A 23,005-nucleotide genomic window follows, 5' to 3' on the forward strand; every position below is an offset into this window, starting at 1 on the left:
TTCTCCTTGAGTTTATATGATGAACTGCATTGATCGATGTTTATGAATAACAGGCTAATTCGCATTTCTGTGATCATTCTTACTTGATCACGATGCTTTGTCCTTTTCATAAAGTCCTAGATTTCATTTGCTGACACACTGTTGGAGATGTTTGTGTCTGTGCTCGTGAGGGTTGCTGTGTGTAATCAACTCTTTTTTAAATGTCTCCATCTGAGCTGGGTATCAGCTCATGCTGGCCTCATAAACTGAGTCAGGAGGTGTTCCCTGCTCCTTTATTTTCCGGAAGAGCCCATATCAGATTGGTGTCCTCTCTTCCTCAGATGTGTGTTCTGATTCACTGGGGACACTCGCAGAGCCTGGCGTTTCTCTGCGACATGTTTGTGGATACTGAAGTCAGTGTTTTCACTGGAAAGAGAGTATCCAGATTTTCCAATGCTTCTCCTTTCAGTTTTGGTAGCTTGTATTTTTCGCCAGGAATTTATCCATTTCATCTCAGTTGCTAATAGCTGGCGTGCAGTTGTTTACAGCATATGCGCATCTTCTCAGTGCCTGTGGGTGGACGATGCTGGCCCCTCTTTCCTGATGCTGCCAATTTGTGCTCTCTCTCTTTACCCCGATCAATCCAGCTATGAGTGTATCGTTCTGTTGACTTTTTTTTTTTTTTTCCGGAAATCAATTTTGGCATGATAATTTTCACTTTTTTTTTTTTTTTTTTCATTTATTTCTGTCCCTGTTTTTGTCATCTTCTTCCTCCTGGTTACTTTGAGTCTACTTTGCTCTTTTGTTTTTCTGCCCTGTTGAGGTGGAATCTTCAGTCACTGAACTTTAGACCTTTCTTTTTTTCCTCACAGAAATACTCACGGCTGAGAGTCCCTTTAAGCCCTGCATCCCAGAAATATTATACTGCATTTTTTCTCATTCTGATTAAAATATTTTCTAAATTCGCTTATGATTTCTTCTTTGATCCACGAATTATTTAGAAGTATGTCACTTCATTTTTCAGATATTTGTGGTTTTCCTAGTTAGTTTATTGCTATTAGTTTCTAATTTAATCTCACTTGGATCAGAGAATAAGCTCTGTATGATTTCGATACTTTTACACTTATCAACACTTGTTTCATGGAGCGTCACATCATCTGCGATGGTAAATGGCGTGCACTTGAAAAGAATGAGTGCTATGCAATTACTGGGTGTGATGTTCTAGAAAGAGCAATTAGGGAAAAGATTAATGTTCTTGTTCAGATCTTCTATTTCTTTACTAATTTGTTGCCTACTTGTTCTATCAACTGCTAAGAGAGGGGAATTCAGAACATCAGCTATGACTTTGGAATTGTTTGTTTCTCCCTTTAACTTTGCCCATGTTTGCTTCACATGTGTTTGTTTGTTTGTTTGTTTGTTTGTTTTGCGGTACGCGGGCCTCTCACTGTTGTGGCCTCTCCCGTTGCGGAGCACAGGCTCCGGACGCGCAGGCTCAGTGGCCATGGCTCATGGGCCCAGGCGCTCTGTGGCATATGGGATCTTCCTGGACCAGGGCACGAACCTGTGTCCCTTGCATCGGCAGGCGGACTCTCAACCACTGCGCCACCAGGGAAGCCCGCTTCACATGTTTTGAATCTTCCCTTTGGCTCCCACACATTTACAGTTGAATGTCTTCCTGTGAACTCACGTTGACATCATTATGAAATGCCTCCCTTTCTCTCTTCTCTTAAAAGTTTATTTTGTCTGGTATTAATGCAGTCACGCCGGCCTTCTTGGACTCAGTTAGTGTGGATAGCTATTTCCATCCATTCATTTTCAACCTCTCTGTGTCTTTTTACTTAAAATGTTTCCTCCTATTGTAGACAGTACACAGCCAGGTCTTGCTCTTTTGCTGCTGTTAATCTATTCTGATTACCTCTGGCTTTGACTTAGAACATTTATTCCATTAAAATTTAATGGGAGTTTTGATTTGGTCTCCATTTCATTATTTGTTTTCTGGTTTTGCTTCTTTTTTCTCTTTTTTTTTCTGTCCTCCCTTTTCCTTTTTTATTTTCTTCTTTGAGTATTTTAATATTTTGTAACATTTCATTTTAATGTATCTATTAACTTTTTGCCTATTAGCTGTTCATGGTTGCTTTAGGGATTAAAATCCACAGCCTTTCCACAGTCTTTTTAGTTTGACACTTACACTATTTCATGTAAAATACATTAAAAACTTGGCAACTGCATGGGACCATCTCTCCTCCCACCCTCTTTATGCTACAGACACTATAGATAGTGCCCCTACCTATACTGTAAACTCCTCAAGGCAGTGTTAAAGTTCTTTCTTTAAACACCAATATATATTTTAAAGAAATTAGGAGGAAACAAAACCTTTTACATTTACCCAGATGTTCAGTATTTCTGATGACCTTCACTCCTCCAAGCTTCTGTCTGGTACAGCATCCTATCATCCTGAAGGAGTTTATTTGGCGTTTCTTTAACCGCAGGTCAGCGGACAACGAATGTTTTATTTTTGTTAGAATGTGTCTTTCTTTCTCCTTCGTTCTGGAGGACGTGCCCTCTGGATACAGAATTCCGGGAGGCACAGAGTCCCCAGCCGTCACCGGGTGTGACCATGTGCAGGGTCATCCACTTCCACCCATGGACCTGGAATCCGTGTCATTCCCCTCGCTGGGGACCTGGTGCCCTCCCATTGATTTGGGCATTTGTGGCATCCTGTGAATGACACCCTCTTATGGGGAATCGTCCCTGAGCTGGCCCCTTGCTCTCCCCACCAGAGGCACCACCCATCGCCGTGTGTGACCACCAGCGCGCTCCATGGCCAGGTGCCCGTGGCACGGGTGCTTGGCAGTCCCCAGCCCTCGCGCTCCCCAGGATACCGCTCCAACACCCTTGGATGGAGCTGTCGGCTGCGGCCCCACAGATGGGACAGTCAGCTCACGGGGGGCGGGGGGCGGGGGCAGGCAACTCCCTTCCAGGCGAACCCCTGTCCTCCCAGGGAGGGGTCAAACGCCAGAACTTGGCCCCAAGCAGCTGAGAAACTGGGCTGCCAGGCAGTACACAAAGGCACGAGGAACGGCCCCGTGAGTTTCTCACCCCGAGGTTATCAGCTGAGCACGCACGCCTAGTCGGCTAGTCGCTGACGCCAGCCACCTGCTGGAACAGGCATTACCTGGGCTTGGGCCGAGAGGCCCCAGCGCCGGCGGGATGAGCAGCTCCGCCTGAAGGGGGCCAGGCGGCTGACTGTAGTGTCCACCACAGCCCCGTACTGTCCCCCATGGAGCATGCACCCCCCTCCACCCTGTCCACTGTGGTCCCCCCTCCACTCAGGGGCTTCACGTTCTCCCCGTTATTTCTGCCACGTGAACCAGGGCACCACATGTCCCCAGACGCACGTGCTGGGCCCAGCCAGGGTCACCTCTGCACAGGTGTAGCAGCGGGGGGGGGAGGGACACATGGAGGAGACGTGGGGCGACCCAGGGGGTGGGGAATGTGGGGTGCAGGGTTCGTGGGGGAGGGGGCGCAGGGGAGGCCAGGTCGGGTAGGGCGCTGGAAGCGGCTCCGCCACCAGGGTGGACAGTTGCTCGGCCAGGACGCCCGAGGAAGGCGAAGGGGGGCTGCCCTGGGGCTGCAGGGGGACTGGGAGCGCAGTGAGCGGCCCCTTCTCGCAGGTTCTACCTCATCAGTGGAGGGGCCCCTTTCATCATCTGCGGCATCACGGCCGCCACGAACATCGGGAACTACGGGATGGAGGACGAGGACGCCGCGTAGTGAGTACCCGGCGCCGCGGCCCTGCCCAGGAGCGCCGTCCTCCCCACACGCGGGCTTCCCCGCCTCCCATCCCCCACCCCCCGTCCCCCACTCCCGTCCCCCCCGGCACCGTGGGTTGGAAGGAGGGGTGGAGGGAGGCGCCCGCGGCAACAGGGCCGCCACGCCCAGGACGGCAGAGCGTGGACCCGGCCGAGCATAGGAGCTGAGACAGACCCCGCCCCTTCGGCGCCCCCGCCCACCGGCCCCCCTCGCTCTCGGCGCCCCCGCCCCAGCTCTGCCGCCTCCAGCGTCCCCCGCGGCCAGCAAGTGGGCTGGGGCCCTCGGCCTCGCTGGCCCTGGCCAGGCCACTCCCGCCGTGAGGCCACCGGTCGGCTGCACCCGGCAGTGGCTACTGTGGGCTTCTCAGGCTCCGGGGCTGCAGGGTCCCCACTGGGCTCTCCCCGAAGCCGCCCCCCCTGCCCTCCTGGGGAGGCCGGTCTGGCCCCCCCGCTCACAGGAGCCAGCGCCAGCCCCAGGTCGCAGCACAGCCCCCAGCCAACCCTCGGCGCTGGAGCCATGCCCCCACCCTCACACTCCTCCCCCAGCTGCCCCCCCAGGGCAAAGCCCCGCAGGACACGCAGGCCCTGTTCCCCCGGGGCTCACCCCTTCCTGGGCCCGGCACTGCGGCCCCACCAGGCCCGGATGAAGCTGGGAGGAAAGGCAGCTGCCCGAGAAAAGCAGCAGCGCCAGAGAGGCGGCCCGAGGCTCGGAGCCCAGGCCTGGCTGCTGCCTGCAGGCCACCACCACTGCCGGCGCCCCCAAACTCCCACCACGCTGTCTGGTGGCGGCAGGAGGGGCGGCCCCGTCCCGATTTCGTGTGTCTCCTTCTCTCACGATGGCCCTCCCGCGAGCTCAGGGAAGCAGTGACCCCTGGTCCCACCCGCTGCCCTGCCTGGTGCGACCCCCTCGCTGACTTGCTTTCCTCCCACAGCTGCTGGATGGCCTGGGAGCCCAGCCTGGGCGCCTTCTACGGGCCCGCGACCTTCATCTCCCTGGTCACCTGCGTGTACTTCCTCGGCACCTACGTCCAGCTGCGGCGCCACCCAGAGCGCAGGTACGAGCTCAGGGAGCGTGCAGAGGAGTGGCAGCGGCTGGCAGGGTCAGAGGCCGGCCAGAGCCCCGGCGCCCCGCGGGCTACGCTGCCCGCCCGCGATGCCCTGCTCACCTCGCTGCTGCAGAACGAGCACTCGTTCAAGGCCCAGCTGCGGGCCGCCGCCTTCACGCTGTTCCTGTTCGTGGCCACGTGGACCTTCGGGGCGCTGGCCGTGTCCCAGGGCCACTTTCTGCACACGATCTTCAGTTGCCTGTACGGCGCCTTCTGCGTGACCCTGGGGCTCTTCGTGCTCATCCACCACTGCGCCAAGCGGGAAGATGTGTGGCACTGCTGGTGGTCCTGCTGCCCCTCCCGTGGGGACCCCCACGCCGCGAAGCTCGGCGCCCGCCCCGCGCTCGACGCCAACGGGGATGTGCTGAGCCACGCAGCCTGCCTGCAGGACTCACCGCGTCCCGGCAAGACGCTGGGCTTCGGCCTCCCGCCAGCCGGCCACTGCAAGATGACCGACCTGCAGGCCGCCCAAAGCCACGTCAGCTGCCTGTCGCCAGCCACACCCTGCTGTGCCAAGATGCAGTGCGAGCAGTTGATGGAGGACGCAGCCCACGTCCACGTGCACGAGGAGGACGCCTTCGGGCATGACCCGCACCGGCACAGGTGCCTCCAGGGCAGAACTAAGCCTCACTACTTCAGCCGGCACCGGGCAGCCGCGGCCGAGCAGGAGTACGCCTACCACATCCCGTCCAGCCTGGACGGCAGCCCCCACAGCTCGCGCACGGACAGCCCCGCCAGCTCGCTCGAGGGCCCAGTGGGGCCACACTCGCTGGCCTGCTGTGCCCAGGGTGACCCCTTCCCCTTGGTCAGCCAGCCCGAGGGCGGCGACGCCAGCCCCGTGCTCTGTGGCTGTCCCCCACGGCCCGGCGGGGAGGCAGCCCACGGCCCGGCCCACTTGGAGATGCTCCGGAGGACACAGTCCCTGCCCTTTGGCGGCCCCGGCCAGAACGGGCTGGTTAAGAGTGATGCACGGGACGCTGCGCCCTTTGGCTCTGACAGCACGGGTAACATCCGCACGGGGCCCTGGAGGAACGAGACAACCGTGTAGCAGGCGGGGCTCTGTCACCTTCGCCCACACGGCCCGGACGTGCTTCAGAGCAGAGCCAGGCCCTCGGCCACGTGAGGCGGGCAGGGGGTCACCGCCTGACCCAGACTTGGCGGCACCGCCACTGACCCCTTCGTTGGAGGACCTGAGCGGGAAGACGCTTTGGGCTACGTCGGCCTCCACGAGCCCCAAGGGCAGCCGGGAGGTCCACGTCCACAGTCACCTGCTTTCAGCCCGTAGTGCCCAGTCCCCGGCAGCCCAGGGCAGAAGCCCACCCTCAGCGCCCGGCGTGTATCCCATCTGCCCCGCCACCTGCCTTGCTAGGCCTGGCCGCGGCGGGTGGCGCCCCCGATATTTCCTAGTGTTTAATGTGTGTTTTCTGTTTAGGTTTGTTCCTCGGGACCAGCAGGCAGCCTGCCTGTCAGTCCAGAGTGCTCTGGGCAGCTGCCCCAGGCCCCTCCAGTCTCAGGGGGACTCGAGTCAGCACCTCTGCCCAGTGCCGGCTCCACCTTCACCCCCGCCCCACAGGCCTCAGAGCATCACAGACGCTGGGGCAGCAGCCGTACTCTGGGAGCACAAGGGCAGCGGGACTGTCGGTGACCCTAGGCTTTCCACGGGCCAGTGGGGTCTCTGAGTGGCCTGTGCCTTTGGAAATGCCAATGTAGACTCGACTTCCGAAGCCAGGCGCTGTCAGGGCTGGGTCCCGCCCACACCGTGAGCGTTTGGGAACAATAAAGTCCCCTGCCACAAAAAGAAAGGGTCTGGCATTTCCATGAGCATCTGGGCACAAAGCCATGACTCAGAGGACAGATGTCGGTGACAGATATCCTTCTGTGACAGCAAGTGGCGTGTCCCATGGGAAGGGGTCCACGGGTCCCCGTGGAGAAGCTGAGACACCCAAAGGGATGTGTATGTGGGCCTCTGCAGTCTTTGCTCCCTCCCTCCATCCCCTGGGGTCTGTAACACATGTGCACCCACACACACGTGCACATGTGTTGGTGCATGTACCACATACATGTGTGAACGTGCCACGTGCATGCACATGTGCACGCTCCCCACACGTGCACAGTACACCATACATGCACAAGAGTGCACACACACGCACTGCACACAGCATACATCACACATGCCACCCGTGCACACACGTCTACTGCGCACAGACATGCACACAACACGTTACGCACACACAGGATAGAGTGTTTTCCAGCCGTCCGAGCGCCGAGCTCTCCTTGCCCTGTGCAGCCTCATCACCAGGACTTGTCAGCGTCTGTGTCTTGGGCGGGGACTCCAGCAGGAGCAGATCCTTCCTCACACCCACCTGGGTTGGGGGGCTGTCCCGTGTCCCAGGCGAGATGCCCAGTATCTGAGCACAGGTGCCCCACTTCCTGGAATTCCTGTAAACCTAACAGTGACGTTGTAACAGACCAAGGTGGCCGGTACCTGCCCCGAGCCCCATATATCCTCACATGTCGACCAGACGGGCAACCGATGACCGCTGGGTGGCTCCTGTCTCCGCCGCCGACCAGCCTGCTTGCCCGCTCCTGCAGCTGACAGGACCAGCACCCTGCGGCTGTGCTGGGCACATGCTGCAGGCGCAGAACCGTCGACGAAATACAGTGTTGTCCTTGTTGGCACTGTGGGAGGCTGGTTCATAGCGTCTGCAAGCATCTCTCTCCCTACAGGGGGGCAGGCCCACCGTGGTGCCCAGGGCTGGGAGAGGCCGGGGAGCCACCAGGCTGCCCTTTCCGGCCCCTCCAGAGGGCGTCCCCCATCCTTCCTGCCCCAGTGCCCCTGACAGACCAGAGAGAGCAGCTCATCATTCAGACCAAAGAGATTCGACCTTAAATATTAAACATCGTGTGTTTCAATATTGGTTCAGCCTCCTGAGTCCACTTGGAGACAGGGTTGTGACACCTTCCGTTTGCAGGTAATGTCTTCCAGGAATAAAAATCCACGGCACGACCGCATCTGGGAGCGCCCCACGCGGACGATGCCTCCAAAAGGATGCAGGGCAGGAGGTCACAGCCACAGCCCATCGTCTGAGGTCTAACGCTGTGTGTCACCCCTTCCTCTGTGCTACGTATGTGCATACACGCGCGGTGTGTGTGTATGTGAGAGTGTGCTTCCTGCGTGTGTGTGGGAATGTGCATGAGTGTGCCCGTGTGCTGAGTGCATTGTGCATTCTGTGTTCAAGTTGGTTTGTGCGCATGTGAGTGTGTGCATGTCACACATTAGTCTGTCACGTGTGTGTGCATTGTGAGTGCACGTGCAAGGGTGGGACTGTGCTATGTTGAGTTGGGTGGGTGGGTGCCTGTGTGAGTGAGTGTGCATGCGTGTGTGTAGTGTGAGAGCACGTGTATAAAGATGAGTGTGAGAGCACATGATAGTGAGCATGTGCTGGTGTGTGTGTGTGAAAGCGTGCATGCGTGAGTGCATGCATGTGTGTGCTTACGTGTGTGTGTGCGTTGTGTTTGGATCACGTGGTTGCATAGAGGTGTGAGTGTGGGGATGAGTGTGCATGTGTGAGCATGTGGGTGCCTGAGTTGTACATGTGAGCGTCGGAGGAGCACACATGTGTGTGCGTGCGTGTACATGCCCTTCACAGAGAGCCCCCTGGAGCTGTGGGCTCCTGTCTGACTACCAGGGTGCAGGCCTGGCGGCCTCACAGGGTAGCTGGGACAGCCTCAGTCAGCCCGGAGGACTCGGGGGACTTGGCAGCCCTCTCCTGAGTGGTCCAGCCGGGGACGCGTTACAGTCCCTCCTGAGTGCTGGTGTGGCGTCATCTGCTGGGGACCTGGAAAGCGCTCGCCCGCGGGTCCGGCCAGCACTGCTGTCTGCAGGGAGCGTTGGTGGTCAGTTAAGGGCACCTCCACCGACCCCCTCCCCGATTTCTCCAAGAAGCCCCTTGAGCCACCTCTGAACAAGCCACCCCTGGGAGCCCCTCCGGGTCTGTGGCGTTGCCTCAGCTGGGTCTGCAGGAAGGGGCTGGACCAGGACTGGGGGGGGCACCCACTCTGTCTCTCATCCTGCTGGCCCTCTGGGCTCCTTAAGACGCAGACAGTCGAGGAGAGCCTTGGGGCCCAGGAACGGCCTCTGAGGGGTGGGGTCACAGGGCATGAATCGCGGCTGCAAAGGCAGCTGTCCAGGGGCTGGCGTGTCGTGCTGGGCCTCCTGGGGGGCTGGGGTGGCGGCAGCAGTGTTCGCCACTTTGGGAGCCTGTCCTCTGCCAGGCTGGGGACGTTGGCAGGAGAGGCTTGCTCTCAGCTCCTGGGGCCCTGGGCAGGGGCGCGGCCAGCCATGCGAACGGCCACACGCAGACGTGGTGGCTGCAGTAGGGCCGCATCTGCCCTACGGGCACCCAGGTTGCCCCTGTAGTCCTGCCACCTGCCCCGAGACCCGCGGTGTTGCCAGGTGGGGAGGGGGACTGGCGGGCCTCAGGCATTGGTGTCACCAGCAGCTGGACACAGGCTGGCCGGCCGAGGTTGGCCTGAGTCCAGGGCAGCAGGTGTGCGTGTTCTGCCCCGAGGATGGCCGCCAGCCCCGCCCTGGTCTGCACACCCCCGGGCTCGTCTCTGGGCCGGGGCCGAGGCTTCAGCGGCAGCTGTTACTACACGATTGATCATCCACGTATTGATTATTGATTTAAGCCCCTCGGGGGCAGGGGCACCTCTGGTCCTGATAGAGGCCAGCTCTGCATCCCCCCAGAAGGTGGGACAGAGGGACAGGGTAAGAGCCCTGTGAGGACACAGGGAGCAGTGCTGCGGCAGCCACGCCAGCTGCAGGGTGGAGGGCGTGGCCCTGGTGGGCGCCTGGGGAGGCCAGTGGGGGAGGGGAGCAAAAAGGCCACGTTTGAGGTCTTGAGGGCCAAATCAGAGAGCTTCGGCCATTCAGGAGGGAAGGCGTGGCAGGAAGGGGCACACGGGAGACCCCTTGGCATGAGTGAGAAGGGCTCCCCCAGACGTGACCCAGGGCCCTGTGCGGCCACTTCTGGGAGGTGGGCATCCTCCTCACGGCAGGCAGCTCAGCCTGCAGGTGTGGGGCTGGTGGCAGGACGGCTCCGCGGGCCCCACTCCGGTGGGCTGGGAGGGAGGGGTTGTTGGTTAGGGCCGGAGTGCACGTGGCCAAGTCCGATGGCCCACCGGCAACCTGCCTGGGCCTCCCACGAGCCGCCGAGCCGGCGCCCTGAGCACAGACTTGCCAAGGGACAGTCCTCCAGGGGCACTGGACAGCAGATCCAAAGGCGCTGGCCTGGCGTCAGAGGTGGACCAGAAACCCTGGCGCCCAGGAGGGAGGGTGGCTGGGAGGCGTGGGGGGCAGGGCTCTCTGGATCCCCCCACCGGGTCACGGCTCCACCGTCCTCTCTGCTGCCCTCACATCCAGCCTCCTGGGCACCACACGCCAGCGGCCTTGGCTCTGCTCTGTCCTGCTCGGAGGCCCAGGCGGGCACTGGCCACGGACGGCCCCCCCTCGCCCAGGGGGACCCAGGCCCTCCCGCCGCCCTGGGTGGATGCACTGAGAGTGACACTGGTTTATATCCACTCTCTGTGCACAGACATCAAGCCTTCCCTGTCCCTGGCAGCAGGTTACTTCTCACACACACAGCTCTGGCAACACCCCCGGGTGGCCCCTTTCAGGGACAACCCGGCAACTCAGACGCGTGTGACCGGGGTCCTGGAGCGCAGGTCCCTCCCACGAGCCGGTGTCCGTGGCCCGGTCCCAGGGTCGAGTCTCAGTCACTCAGATCCAGGAGAAATGTGTCTGTGTTGGGGCAAGTCTGGGGCCGAGGACAGACGATCCGCATCTCTTACGAAAGCCCGTGAGACTGAAACGCCGTCTCTGGGGTGCACGGACCTGCGTGGCGCCGCTGGCCACCAGGAAGGCCTCACCCCACCCCGAGGGCGGAGAGGGGGCCGCAGGGCTGAGCTCGGGGCCGGGGGAGCAGGTGGGCGGCACAGGACGGACATGGTGGGAGCAAGGGGTTGGGGCCGCAGTAGATGCAAGAAATAAGATTCGGGAAGGAGGTCCCAGGTCATGGGGGCCGATTGGACGTGGAGTTGGGGTCTCAGGTGGGAGACCAGGGCGTGTGGTCAGTCAGGGCGGGGCAGGCACAGGCCTCAGCGGTGCTCCGGCGGAGAAACCGGGGGGCAGAACAGCCCAGGAGTCAGGGGCTCAGCAGCCCTGGGGACGGTGGGTGGGGTCCCTGCACAGGCCACAGCCTCAGAGCGCAGGGGAGGCCACAGACACACACAGGTACACGGGTGCACTCGGGCGCACACACAAGCTCTGCTCAGGGACGTGCCCGGATAAGCACACGCGTGACAACACACACACAGGAGTGCAAGGAAGCACATGAGAGACATGCCGGCCTGTGTACACACACACGTGCACACTCAGGCTTCTTTCACCCCAGCCCTCTCCCCGCAGAAGCAGGTCCTGTTACCCACCCGGGTTCAATTGAAATTGATCAGAGGCCAGACAAGGAATTCAGGCAAGGCTGTGCTGGGGCCCCTGCTGCGGTGGGGGGAGTGAGAACAAACAACAGGATCCTTCCTTGCTGGCTCCCTGGCGGGGCGGGGAAGAGAGGGCGCGAGCTGGCTCCTTATATGGGGCGAGGGTAGGGGCGTGTCCAGGGGCGGGGCCGGAAGGGTGGCGTCCGTGGTCTGTCCACCCCTTAGGTGATGTTGTGTGCAGGGGGCAGGGGCAGTGCCCTGCTTTTGCTCCCAACACCCTGCTTTTGCTCCAGGCTCTTCGAAAGTGGAAGTTGGGTTTTTTGGTCTCTTTGTATCTTTTGGGTCCAGAATTTGCGCCAACTGCGCATGCACCCAGTTATTTTTATTTCTTTTTAATTTTATTTATTTATGTATTTTTTAAATATTTATTCATTTACTTTACTTTGGCTGCTCCGGGTCTTAGTTGCGACACGCAGGATCCTTTTTTAGTTGAGGCATGCGGGCTTCTTCTTTGTGGCATTCAGACTCTTAGTTGCAGCATATATGCGGGATCTAGTTCCCCGACCAGGGATCGAACCCAGGTTCCCTGCATTGGGAGTGCGGAGTGTTACCCACTAGACCCCCAGGGAAGTCCCCACACAGGTCTTTTTAATCCCGCACAGTTTCTTTGTATTTTGTTGCTCTGGGAGACGTGTGTCCAGGTGCAGGTACGCAGTTTTGCCACAAACGGTCCCAGGTCCCAGCCTTTCTCAGTCCCACTGAGGCTCTGACCTCCCTCCCACCTGGCCTGACAGCCCCTGTCTGCTGTGAGCCCTTCCTCTCTGGGAACCCTGGGAAAGGAGCCCAGGTCCCTCCAGGGGGTCCCCAGCCGTGCCTCCAGGGGCCCCAATATCCCAGAGGCTGAGTGGAAAGTGGGTGGCAGGATCTTTTCGTGCCCCCATGGAGAGGCAATGGGACACCAAGAACTTCCCTCCATGGAACCTGGGCTGCTGGGGAGCCCATGCACGTCCTACAGACCCTCCAGTCTGCAAGGACTGGTCCCTGGAGACCCAGCAGAGGAGACAGTCTGGGAGCTGGGCCCTGCCCTCGGGGGCTGACACCCCAGCTTGCCACACGGGCTATGAGATAGGTGATCACAAATAAGGAGCAGACTGTCGCCGGCCCCAGGAGCCGGGAACAGACCCTCGGCGCCCCTGCGTGGGGGGTTCCCGAGGAAACACACACGCGCGAGGGATACCAGGGCCCCCGAAACAGCTGGTGCCGTGCAGCTTCTACACACGTCACCCCACGCAACGTCTCCAAACGGGGGGGCGGGGGGAGGCCGGCCTCCCACTGTCTACAGACCGCCCCCACCGCCAGGTGGTCGCAGTGCAGCTGGGACTTGGCTGACGTGTGGCCTGCGGGCAGCCAGTCTGTGCCATCGCCGCTGCGAGGATGGGTCCTGGACAAACGTTGGGGGGCCCGCAAAGGCAGGAGGACCCCCGTGGCTGGTCAGACGCTGAGACTGCCTCTCAGGAGCATCGGCAGAGGAAGGGGAGGCCTGGGGACCAGGGCACAGGGCACAGGGCTTGAAGGGTCTGGGTGGGGGCTGGGAGCCCAGGGTCCTGGGGGGCGAGACTGCGGGGTCCGGCGGGAAGCACAGGCCGGAAGCTGTCAGCTCCTCGAGGGGTCGGGCGGGTGAGATGCTCAGAGCAAGATTTAAGGGGCCCGAAAACTCAGTAATAAAGCAAGTAATGTTGTGACACGATATTTTAAAAAACCAAAATTGATACCAAAAAGTCCACGGTGACCGGCATCAAAATCTTAAATGGAGACAGAATCAGTGTTACTGGTGGTCCCCCAGTGGCCCCAGTGTGGGTGTCGGGGATGCTGAGCTGACACCCAACTCAGAGGAGAGTCCACGCCCAGCATCTGCCGGGTCCTCAGCAGAGCCAGCGACCAAGGCCGTTACAGGGCACAGGGATAGAACAGCCCAAAACCAGGTGAAGAAATGACCCCAAACCAGGCGAAGCGGGCAGAGAGGTGCTGGACATGCCAGGATCAATTTGCAGACAGAGCAGCGCCACCTTCTCTCTCGTGCTGGAGACACACAAGCTATAAAAGTGGAAACGCTGAAGCTTGAGATGGGGTAGCCGAAGTGCCCGTCATCCTTGCCCCACGGCTGGGCCAAGAGGTCCAGGAGTGTGCACCTCACCTCACAGTTTACAAAGAGCTGCCACCTCTGAGCTGGGGCAGGGGGCGAGGCCCTGGGGGAGGAGGGGGCCCACGGCGGGTGTACAGTCCCTTCAGCCCCGCGTCGCCGGGTCCAGGAACCCTTGCAGGGTGCAGGGGAGTCGGGGTTCACAGCAGACGGCGGCCCTACCCGTGGCAGCGTTCCCGCCCACAACCTGCCAGCAGCTCACAGCGACAGGATGTGGTCAGAACCCCCACCTCCCCACACTCCCAACTCAGCGCCACCCGGGGAAAGCGAGCTCCCAGCCTCCTTCAGGGCACAGCTGGGAGCCTCCACCCACAGCCTCTTCTCCCGCCTGCCCTCCGCTCACTGCCAAACCCAAGTGCCCAAGCGGGCCCGGCCAGGTGCCTTTCACACGTCACCTGTCAAACGCTCACATCCAGCCTCGTGAGCAGGCTCAGAGAGGTTGAGCAAATTGCCCAGCGTCACACAGTCAGGAAGGGCAGAGCCACAGCCTCCGTGACCAGCTCCCCCAGCGGCTCCAGGGAAGCAGCGCAGAGGCCACGTTCACCGGGCCCCAGCCTGCCTCCTGCACTGCACCGGACGAGGGGCAGATGGGGGTCGTCCATCAGCCAGGGACCCTCCGTCTTCACACGACAAGCCAGTGGCAGGCTCGGCTGTCTGTCTGCAGCCCACCACCCACGTCTCTTCCCCGCTTGGTCCACGTCCTCACAGCTTGAGAGCAGTTGGGAAGTTCTAGGGACGCTGGTGGCCTCTGTGTGGGCTGGGAACCCGGAGCGGGGGGGGGGCCTTCGGAGCCACCTTCGCAGAAGGATGTGGAGGGGCCCCTCCTGAACCAGGGAAGTGGCATTGATGGATGGATGGAGCTCTCCAGGTGAAGCCTCCTTCAAGGCCTCAGACTGAGCTCATAGGATAAAGATGACAGACAAGTAAAGAAACAGTTCTCTCATTTCCTACAAATGCTCCAAAAACTGTGGCAGGTAAGTACAAATGCCTGGGAGGAGCATCTTCTGGAATGTCCGTGAACATGTGGAATTCGCTCCATGAGCTGCATGGAAACATCCTTCACAGAAAGTGTTGGCCTCGGGTTCCAGGGGAGAGCAACCCCCCGCCCGCAGGGATGCATCATAAGGGGAGGGTCACAGCCAGCAGGGCTTGCAAACCCCACCCAGGCGAGAGCCAACCGGGGTTTGGGGATGAAGGATAGAACTGAACACCTGGTAAAAAACGAAAAAGCCCATTCAAAAGTCAGACGGTGGGAAACACTGACGGGCGGTGGCCGAGGGACCCCTGAGAAGGCCTAGGAGCTCAGCCCGTGTCCCCAGCTCCGTGGAAAAGTCTCCAAAGCTGTGTCCTGCAGAGACTTTGGGAAGAGGATGCTGGGAAGAGGCAGGGCATCCCCAAAGGGAAGAAACCTCAGGGAGTTTGGAGCAAAGGGGAGACGGAGACCCAGGACAACAGGTAACTCCTGTGCCCTGCTCCCCCTGTGGCCCAACGGTTCTCGTGTTCAGTATGTCAAGCAACAGATAAAAGAGGAGAAATATAACCGTGTATCCGAGTCTCAAATCTTTTCACCTTTTCCTGAGAAATGTGCCCCACTGAAGTGAATTAAAGGGGGTTTCTGCTATTTTTCAAGAAACGTAAGACATCACCATCCAGGAAAGATGGTGGCATTTCAACAGTTTGCTTACAGGGACCCACGGTATTAAACCAATTCTGCTTTTCATACATGGGGCTAAGAGCCAAGAAGCTCCACGTCTTGGCAATGTCTTGTTTAAACTGGGTTTAATTGAATTTATTCTGGAATTTTGTTTTTAAAGATCAACATTTGCTTTATGAAGGATCAGTGCTAGTCTAGGGGCCAAGAAAGTCTCAGCTGGCCCTGCCTGTCAAATGAACGGACCCCCTTCACATTACAAAGGGACTATTGCCCCTCCGCTGGGGGCAGGGGTACCAATCACAGCAAAAACCCTTTCTGAAATTGGTTCCATGAACAGAAACAAAGAAAAAGAATGCTAGTGCCCGTGAGAGGCGTTGCTATACTTACAGACCCAGGACGGCTGCGCCCACCTCAGGGAAGGGCTAAGCCTTTGCCGGGACCCTCCGAATTTACCCGAAATCCATGCCAAGCTTTTCATTACAGAGAATCCAGAGCAGTGGAGGGAGCGGAAGAGATGCCTCAGGCGCCCCCGCCCCCGGCACCACGGGGCGGCAGTCAGGACTCCGCCCTCGAAGGACCACAGCGTGAGGGCAGCAGGACCGAGATGCAGGAGATGATGTGTCACAGTTGGGTGGATTTGCTCCCAGACTACAAAATTAGTCTACCTTAGACGTTAGCACACTCACGGAATAGAGAAGATCAAGCCATCACCTTAATAGACACAGAGAAAGCATTTGATGCAATTCAACATCTATTTGTGATTTTAAAAGAACATTTGGCAAATTAGCAATAGAAGGGAACTTCATTAACCTACAAAAACCTACAGCAAAATTATCCCTGACGGTGAAGAAGCGAAGCCCAGCTGCTCACCTTGGGAACTCAGCCAAGGGGACCGTCTCACCCCGTCTGCTCGGTGCTGCGCTAGGGTCCCATGGGGCAGTGAGGGCAGGGAGAGGCGTGGTGAGAATGAGAAATGGAGAAGCGGGACTTATTCCCAGGGAGTGTGATCGCTCCCACAGCAAATCTAAGTCCGTCTCCAGGTCAGAACCACTCAGTGGTTAGCACATTGCTGGACACAACGTCATCGGACAAAAGCCAATTTGAAACGGATTCACTTCGCTATACAGCAGAAACTAACACAACGTTGTAAACCAACTATACTCCTATAAAAATTAATTTTTTAAAAAGAGCCCATTTGACTCCTGTAGGCCAGCACTAAACAGGAAACAAAAATTCTACAAAGATACAATTTACAATAGTACCAAAATACGCCCAATATTCATGATAAATACAATAAAAGAAACGCAAGTCCTCCTCACAGAAAACCACAAAATGTTATCAAGAGACAGGAAGGGAGCCTGATTCGTAGGGGAAAGACCCACACTCGGGGTTAGAACACTTGCTGCTTCTCAGGCTCGTGTGCAAGCACACGCCACACCACGCCACTCACACGCAACAGGGTCGTGACAGCTCGCAGCAGGCGGGCTCTCACGGGGCCAAGAAGAGCCCAGACGTTCTTGGAGGAAAAGGAGGAGAAGGGGGCGGGGGGGCGGGAGACTCGGAGCGTGGGGACTTCTGCAAGGCTGAGCACAGACCAATGGACAGACTCACACATGTGCACACTCGGTGTCTTTCCGGCAGACTGAGGCCAGTCAATGGACGCACGCGTGGACTTGAACACGAGCATCACCTCTGACCCGGCAAGAACACGTGCAGGTGCACAACGTGAGCAAAATACGTGCCAGGTGACACCCCAGACCTAGAGTATGTCTGGATGCCCAGACGTCTGTCAGTGGTGGATTCGTGCATCTAACACCGCTCAGTAAAAGCAATGAGCAGATTCCCGCTCCCAGGACAGCTCTGAGTGAGAGAAGCCAGACAAAAAAAGAAAACGCGCACAGTGTGATTCCATTTATACAAATTACCAAAAAAGAAAAAAATGAGCAAAACTAAACTATTTCTTTAACGACATATGCTTAGTGGTAAAACTAGATGAAAAAAGAGAGTAGAGGAGTCTCTTCCGCAAGGGCAGGACAGTGACTGCCCTCGGGGTGCAGGGGGTGGATTGGGGGGACATTGCCTGCTGCTCTGTCTGATAGATCAGGAGGGTGCCCCTCTCTCCCTGGATGTCCTGATTTGCAATTTACAATAAGTTTCCCAGCGGCCCTTCTCTGGCACCGCAGGACCTGCCCTCCACGGCTGTGACTCCCCCTTGCTTGGGGCTGGCTCCCCCAGGGGCTGGCAGCTTTATCTTTGGCCCAACAGAAGGCAGGCTCACTGCCGTCACCTGATGCCGGACAGGTGTCCACACCGGAGCCAAGGAGCTCCGAGGTGGAGCCCCAGCCCTCCAGCCCAGCTCTGGGCTCTGGGGCCAAGACGTCACCTGGGTGTTCACGGGGGCAGCAAAGACCAGCAGTGCGGTGGGGGCATGGGACATCCACAGTCAGGGTTAGAGAGACGGGTGGTTTAGCCCAGGGAGCTCGCCTGTGACGGCCTCAGAATCACACGGTGTTGGGGGGGAAGGGTTAGAGACGCAGCTTCCTGACCAGGGTCCTCCCGGCACTCTGCCCACCTCTGATGGGGGCCCTGCCAGCTCCATCCATGAGGGGACCCCAGTCTCTCTCAAGCTCCCCAGGTGTGAGAAATTGCATCTGGGGTCTTTGAATGCTCCCAGTCGGGCATGTTCCCTAGCAGGACCGCTGGACCGGCAACCTTTGTGGGTAGCGACCTCACCCCATCCTCCACACTGTGAAGCACTGCTGCACGCTTCGAGAGGTGAGGCACTTGGCCCGGGGCGTGGGCGGCGTGGGCGGCGCGTGCTGGGAGACACGAGCCCGGTCTGCGCCCCCTCCTGGGAACCGTGAGCTCCCTCACGCGCTGAGCCCGTGACTCGGCCGCACATCTGCGTGACTAAGGACATGGGGGCGGCCGATCCACACGACATCCGTGAGTAAAAGGAACTGGTCTGGACCTGTGGGCGGTGCAGCCGCGCCACTCACTTCCACAGAGAGCGTGTGCACGGGAAGCAGGTGCTGGAAGGCAAGAGGGGCACGAGGGTCCTTGGGGACAGTACCTTCAGGAGGGGCTTCCACGCCTGGGGGCAGGGCTGTTAGATCCTGGGGCCCAGACCTCTGGGGAGGGTGCCCCATGGGTGCTGGGGTCCCTGGGGTACCCCATTCGGCCCCCCCTGCCCGGGAAGAGGAGTGGGGCAGGGGCTGCCCTCAGCTGCTCAGGGAGGCAGCAGCACGGGGACGAGCCAGAGCGTGCAGAGACCAAGTGACAGACACGGAGTGACGGCCACCAAGTGACAGGACGGCAAAGGCTGCCCCAGCAGCAGGTGGGCGGGCTAGGTCCTGTCGCCAGGAGGAACATGGTCAGAATATTTCGATACTGTAAAATGAATCTCATGGTCACTGGAAACAAAAATGTTAAAAATTTTTACTTAGTAAGTATTCAAGTTATTAAAACTTACATGCATCTTTGTTGCAAGGTATTATGGAGAATCTGCAGAAACTTTCAAGCATAAAAATCTATCACAGTAGATAAAATTCTGGCTGAAGTTAGATAACAGTAACGAGTTTAAGGAAAATGTTATGATGAACATTTCCGACTATGAAAAAAAATGTTTGTGTTTTTTTCTAAATGATTGCTAGTGGGTATCAAAACCACTTTGGTTTTTAGGTCCTTGGATATATTTACAGGAGTGACTAACAGCTTTATTTCAAAATGTCAATAATTATACCACGCCAGAAATTACATTCTTTGCAACTACTTACATTTCTTAATTTTTCAAAAATGTAGATGTCGACTTCAAAATGTACACGTGGTGTGACAGCTTCTCAAAATCTTTCAGGGAAAACAGGAGCTTTGAAAACCCATCCTGTACCACTCCCTCCCACCCCACATTCGGCCTGATCTACTGACAGCCGCTGACTGCACGGCGGAAGCCAGGAGAGAGCGTGCCTGGGGACACGCGTGGCGAGGGCCCAGCCTAGCCTGGAGTACAGCCTCCCTGGTCACTGAGGGCGGCCGGGGGAGGGCTGAGGTCTGAGGCCTGAGGCTCGGGGGTGGGCAGGGAGGGCGCTCGGGCTAGGACCTGCTTGGAGACAGAGGGAGGGTCTTGGAGGAGATGGGGGTGGAGGAGAGTGGGTCGACGGGTCAGGGAAGAGCAGTGAGGAGACGGGACTCCGCCAGGTCGCGGCCTTGGCCGTGGAGCTGACCGTGCGTCCAGGAAGCCTCTGCAGGATTCTGGCAGCGCCTAAGAGTCCCAGGAAGCAGACTTGCTCCCTGGGCATGTGCTGGACATGCGGGTGGTGGGAGAGGCTGGCGCAGAGGCCGGGGCGAGCGGGCCCTCGCGGCATCTGCTCGTGAGGACTCGGCCTGTTTGGAGCTGAGCTTCAAATTAACTTTGAGTGGCGCCCAGGACTGCCTGGACGTCCTTGTCCCATTTGCTCTGGGGAGGTTGAGGGTGCCTGATCTAGACTTGGTCTGATCTCGAAAGTAATGTCACAGTCATGTACCAACACTGAGGAGCACCCACCACGCCCGAGGCACCAGGACACAGGGGGCCACGCCCTTCCAGGGAGCAGAGCTTGCCACAAACGCGGGCAAGTGTGCAAACACACAGTGAGACTCACAACACACCCAGCAGAAGCTTCCGGTCACTCCACTGAACAAAGAAGACCAGTGACCACAAACGCTTTGGGGAAGCAGGCGGGTAGAAGAAGGAAGGCAATGCAGCCCCTGCCAGGTGCCTCCCTAGGGCTCCCGCCGGCCCCGCCCCACTGGCCCAGGCCCCCTGGTCCCTGCTTGACCGAGGAGATGGCACACGCCCACTAAGTGCTTTGAGGCTGGAACAGCCAAAGCTGACTCAGCCGGCATCCACAGCCCGTTTGTTCTGCATTTTACCCAAATTGGATGCGCCTTTTCCCAAAGTAGACAATGCCATTGGGCCCGGAACCATTGGCGATGACACTGCTCCTTCAGTCAAGGGGTTTGCATGCCACCCCCCAATTCAGTCCTCAGCCCAGACCCCGGGCCCGGTTGCAGGGAGACCTGAGAACCAGGTGATAAAGTTGGCATCTTCCCTTTGGGCCCACAACAGCTGAGACCCCCGGAGGGTGTTTAGGCTGGATGGCGGGTGAGGGGTGTCAAGGCCACACGCAGGCTTCAACAGCCTTCGACGCCAGCCTGGGACAGAGGGAAGGGGCAGCCCCCCGCCCCTGCAGCACAGGGACCCTGCAGGCAGGGCGCTCGGCTCCGTGGACGCAGGGCCCGAGTACAGGATGCAGCTGGAGCCCCAGGGCTCTGGAGCAGGGCCTGCCTCCCTCTGAGACCGGGTGGTGCCCACCGACAGCCCAGGCACTCATCCTGAGATGGATCCTCTCCAACCGCTGCTGCCCTCACCTACCCACCCGCCCGCCCTGGCTACTGCTCCCAGCTCCCAGACAGCCAGACCCACTTCTCTCAGGGGCCTTGGGTGGGCTGTACACAGTGGGGCTGCCGGCACCCCGGCCGCCAGACTGAGGCGTCGCTGCCCACGTTCCTCCCGACCGGGTGCTCCTTGCCCACCTGGGGTCACATCGCAGGGCCCCCGGGGCCACGAGACCTGAGCCCGGATAGAATTAGTCCCCTGCATCCTCGGACCTGGCAGGACCCGCCGCGAGTCAGCTTCCTTCGCCGAGGAGCATTTACATCGTGGCTGCTGTAAGCCTGGCCGCAGTGCCCACCGTCTTGTGGGAGCTCTGACCCCCTGCCCTGCGCCGGGGGAGGGGGCCCACCCGTCACCCTCCTGCAGAAGACGTGGAGGCTGTGCTGTCTGGCTCTTTGCTTCACTGTGAGGGGGCACCCTCCCTGGATCTCTGCCAGGCTGGGGTAGGGGTGTCCTGCTCTCTGCCCAGCCACAGGCCCTGGCTTGGGGCAGGGCTCGTCCCTGTGCTGAGGAAACCCGGTGAAGGGGTTAGTCACGAACCAGCAGGACTGCCAAATTGAGGGAGAGCTTGTCTGTTCTTTTGGTTCCCTTTCCACACCGAGGAGGCAGGCTGGCAAGGTCTGGATGAAGCTCTAATTATTGGTCCCCCATCCATGGGACCCTAACTCAAGAAAGGGGCAGGCCAGACCCCAACTGCTCAGACGGGTCTACTCCCTGGACTCTACCCCATTCCGCCCCCCCTGCCCGGCCCCCCCAGCCCTGCCTGGCCCTCCTGGGCACCTCTGCAGCCGCCCCTCCCCACCTCCCCGCGTGGACTGCGGCAGCCCCGCCCCTGCCAGCGGGGGCAGGGAGCGAGGGTGACAGGGTGGAGGGTGGACCACCCGCCCGGCACTCTCCGCGGGCTGGGCCGCGGCCCTCCATCCGTGTGCCCACAGAGCCCGCGGCTGCCCGCGACGCACCGCTCAGGAACACCGGCCACAAGGCTGGCCCCGCCCCCAAACGGTGCCTACCGCGCACAGGCCTCCACCCCTCCCCACCCCCCCGCAGTGCATCCCCCAGGACAGCGGCCAACGTCCCCGAGGGACAAAGTCCCCAGAACGCCCTCGGAAGCCCCAGTCGCCCCCAATTGCCCGGCAGAGTGAGCACGGCCTTGCGAATGCCCCGACCCCCAGTCCCGCGCCCAGGTGCCCCCACCCCCGTCCCCGCTCTGGTGACACTGCGGCAGCGCGCGGGCGGGGCGCACCGGGGGCGGGGCCGGCGTGGGCCGCGGCGGGCGGCGCGGGGGGCGTTCCCACGGCGGCCCTGCGCGCGTAGCCTTCCCGGCTCGCAGAGCCAGAGCCTGTGCGCGGAGCCGGAGCCGGGGCGCCAAGGCCGCTGGAGGGGCGAGGCCAGGCGGGGGGCGCCGGCCTCGCGTAGATCTCGGGCGGCGGGTGCGCCTCCGGCCGGAGCGCGGCGGCTCGGGCAGTGACTGCGAGCGTGGCGCCGCCGGCGGCGCACGGAGGATGCAGGCCATGGACCCTGCTGCGGCGGATTTTTACGAGGAGGACGGCAAAGACTTAGACTTCTACGACTTCGAGCCGCTCCCCACTCTGCCGGAGGACGAGGTGAGCCCCCGACCCGCGCTGGGACCCCCACCGTTCCGCACGGAGGGGTTCACGGAGAGTCCCCAGGCCCCCTGCCCCCGGGCCAGGTCCTGGCAGCAGGGGGATACCAAAGCCCTTCTCACCAGCAGCACCAGCCTTCAGCGTTTTCCCCCAGAGGGGACAGGACCGGGGGATGCCACCTGGGACAGCAGCGGGTGGGCTGTCGCTGAAGAAGTTGGCGCCCTGCGGGGGTGGGCTCCGGGTTACAGATGTTGGGGGGATGAGCGTGGGGGGCGCTTAGCGGCAGGGCCCGAGCACTGTATTCCTCCTTGCGGAGACCCTAGGAGGTCAGCGGAAGGCGCCGGCAGCAGAGCCCAGTCAGGCCAGACTGCTCAGGAGCTGGGGGCGGGGGAGGCCTCCATGACTGAGGGCTGATTCCTGCTCATAGAGGACAAAAGTGGCCTTCAGTCAGGAGCCCAAGTCCTGAGCCCCCAGCCAGGGTGCAGAGGGGCCAGGGTCTCTGTCACATGGGGCTTCTGGCCATTAACTGGGCCACTCTGCCCGCGACTCTGTCAGAGACGCCTCCGCACCCGCCTGGGTTTGCCCCTGTAGCTCTGGCTTCCCCGTAGTGCCCCACAGACCGTGGGTTGGGGTCAAATGAATAAACTCCGTGGCCCTTGAACAAGCCAGTCCCCGCCACACGAGAGGTGGCCCCCAGAGGATACAGCTGCTCCCAAGAAGACCC

The 23,005-nt window shown here is 59.8% G+C and overlaps 2 protein-coding genes across 13 annotated transcripts in view; both read left to right on the plus strand.

Moving 5' to 3' along the window:
• Positions 1–7,796, plus strand: part of ADGRA1 (adhesion G protein-coupled receptor A1) — a 36,186-nt gene extending 28,390 nt beyond the window's left edge. The window contains exons 6-7 of the mRNA XM_004265695.3: positions 3,654–3,752; positions 4,724–7,796. Of these exons, the coding sequence (XP_004265743.1) occupies positions 3,654–3,752; positions 4,724–5,945 (1,321 nt within the window). The 3' untranslated portion in view covers positions 5,946–7,796. The remainder of the gene's footprint in view (positions 1–3,653; positions 3,753–4,723) is intronic.
• A 14,184-nt stretch (positions 7,797–21,980) lies between these two features.
• Positions 21,981–23,005, plus strand: part of KNDC1 (kinase non-catalytic C-lobe domain containing 1) — a 61,656-nt gene continuing 60,631 nt past the window's right edge. For 5 of the 12 annotated variants that reach the window (XM_049697077.1, XM_049697079.1, XM_049697078.1 and 2 more), the window contains exon 1: positions 21,985–22,281. In XM_049697077.1, coding sequence (XP_049553034.1) covers positions 22,180–22,281 — 102 coding nt within the window. In that variant the 5' untranslated portion in view covers positions 21,985–22,179. Of the gene's footprint in view, positions 22,282–23,005 lie in introns of all 12 variants that reach the window. The other 7 variants (XR_007471316.1, XR_007471315.1, XM_033420650.2 and 4 more) reach the window with 3 other exon arrangements.

Source organism: Orcinus orca, chromosome 14, assembly GCF_937001465.1.
Source record: "Orcinus orca chromosome 14, mOrcOrc1.1, whole genome shotgun sequence".
Taxonomy (NCBI): domain Eukaryota; kingdom Metazoa; phylum Chordata; class Mammalia; order Artiodactyla; family Delphinidae; genus Orcinus; species Orcinus orca.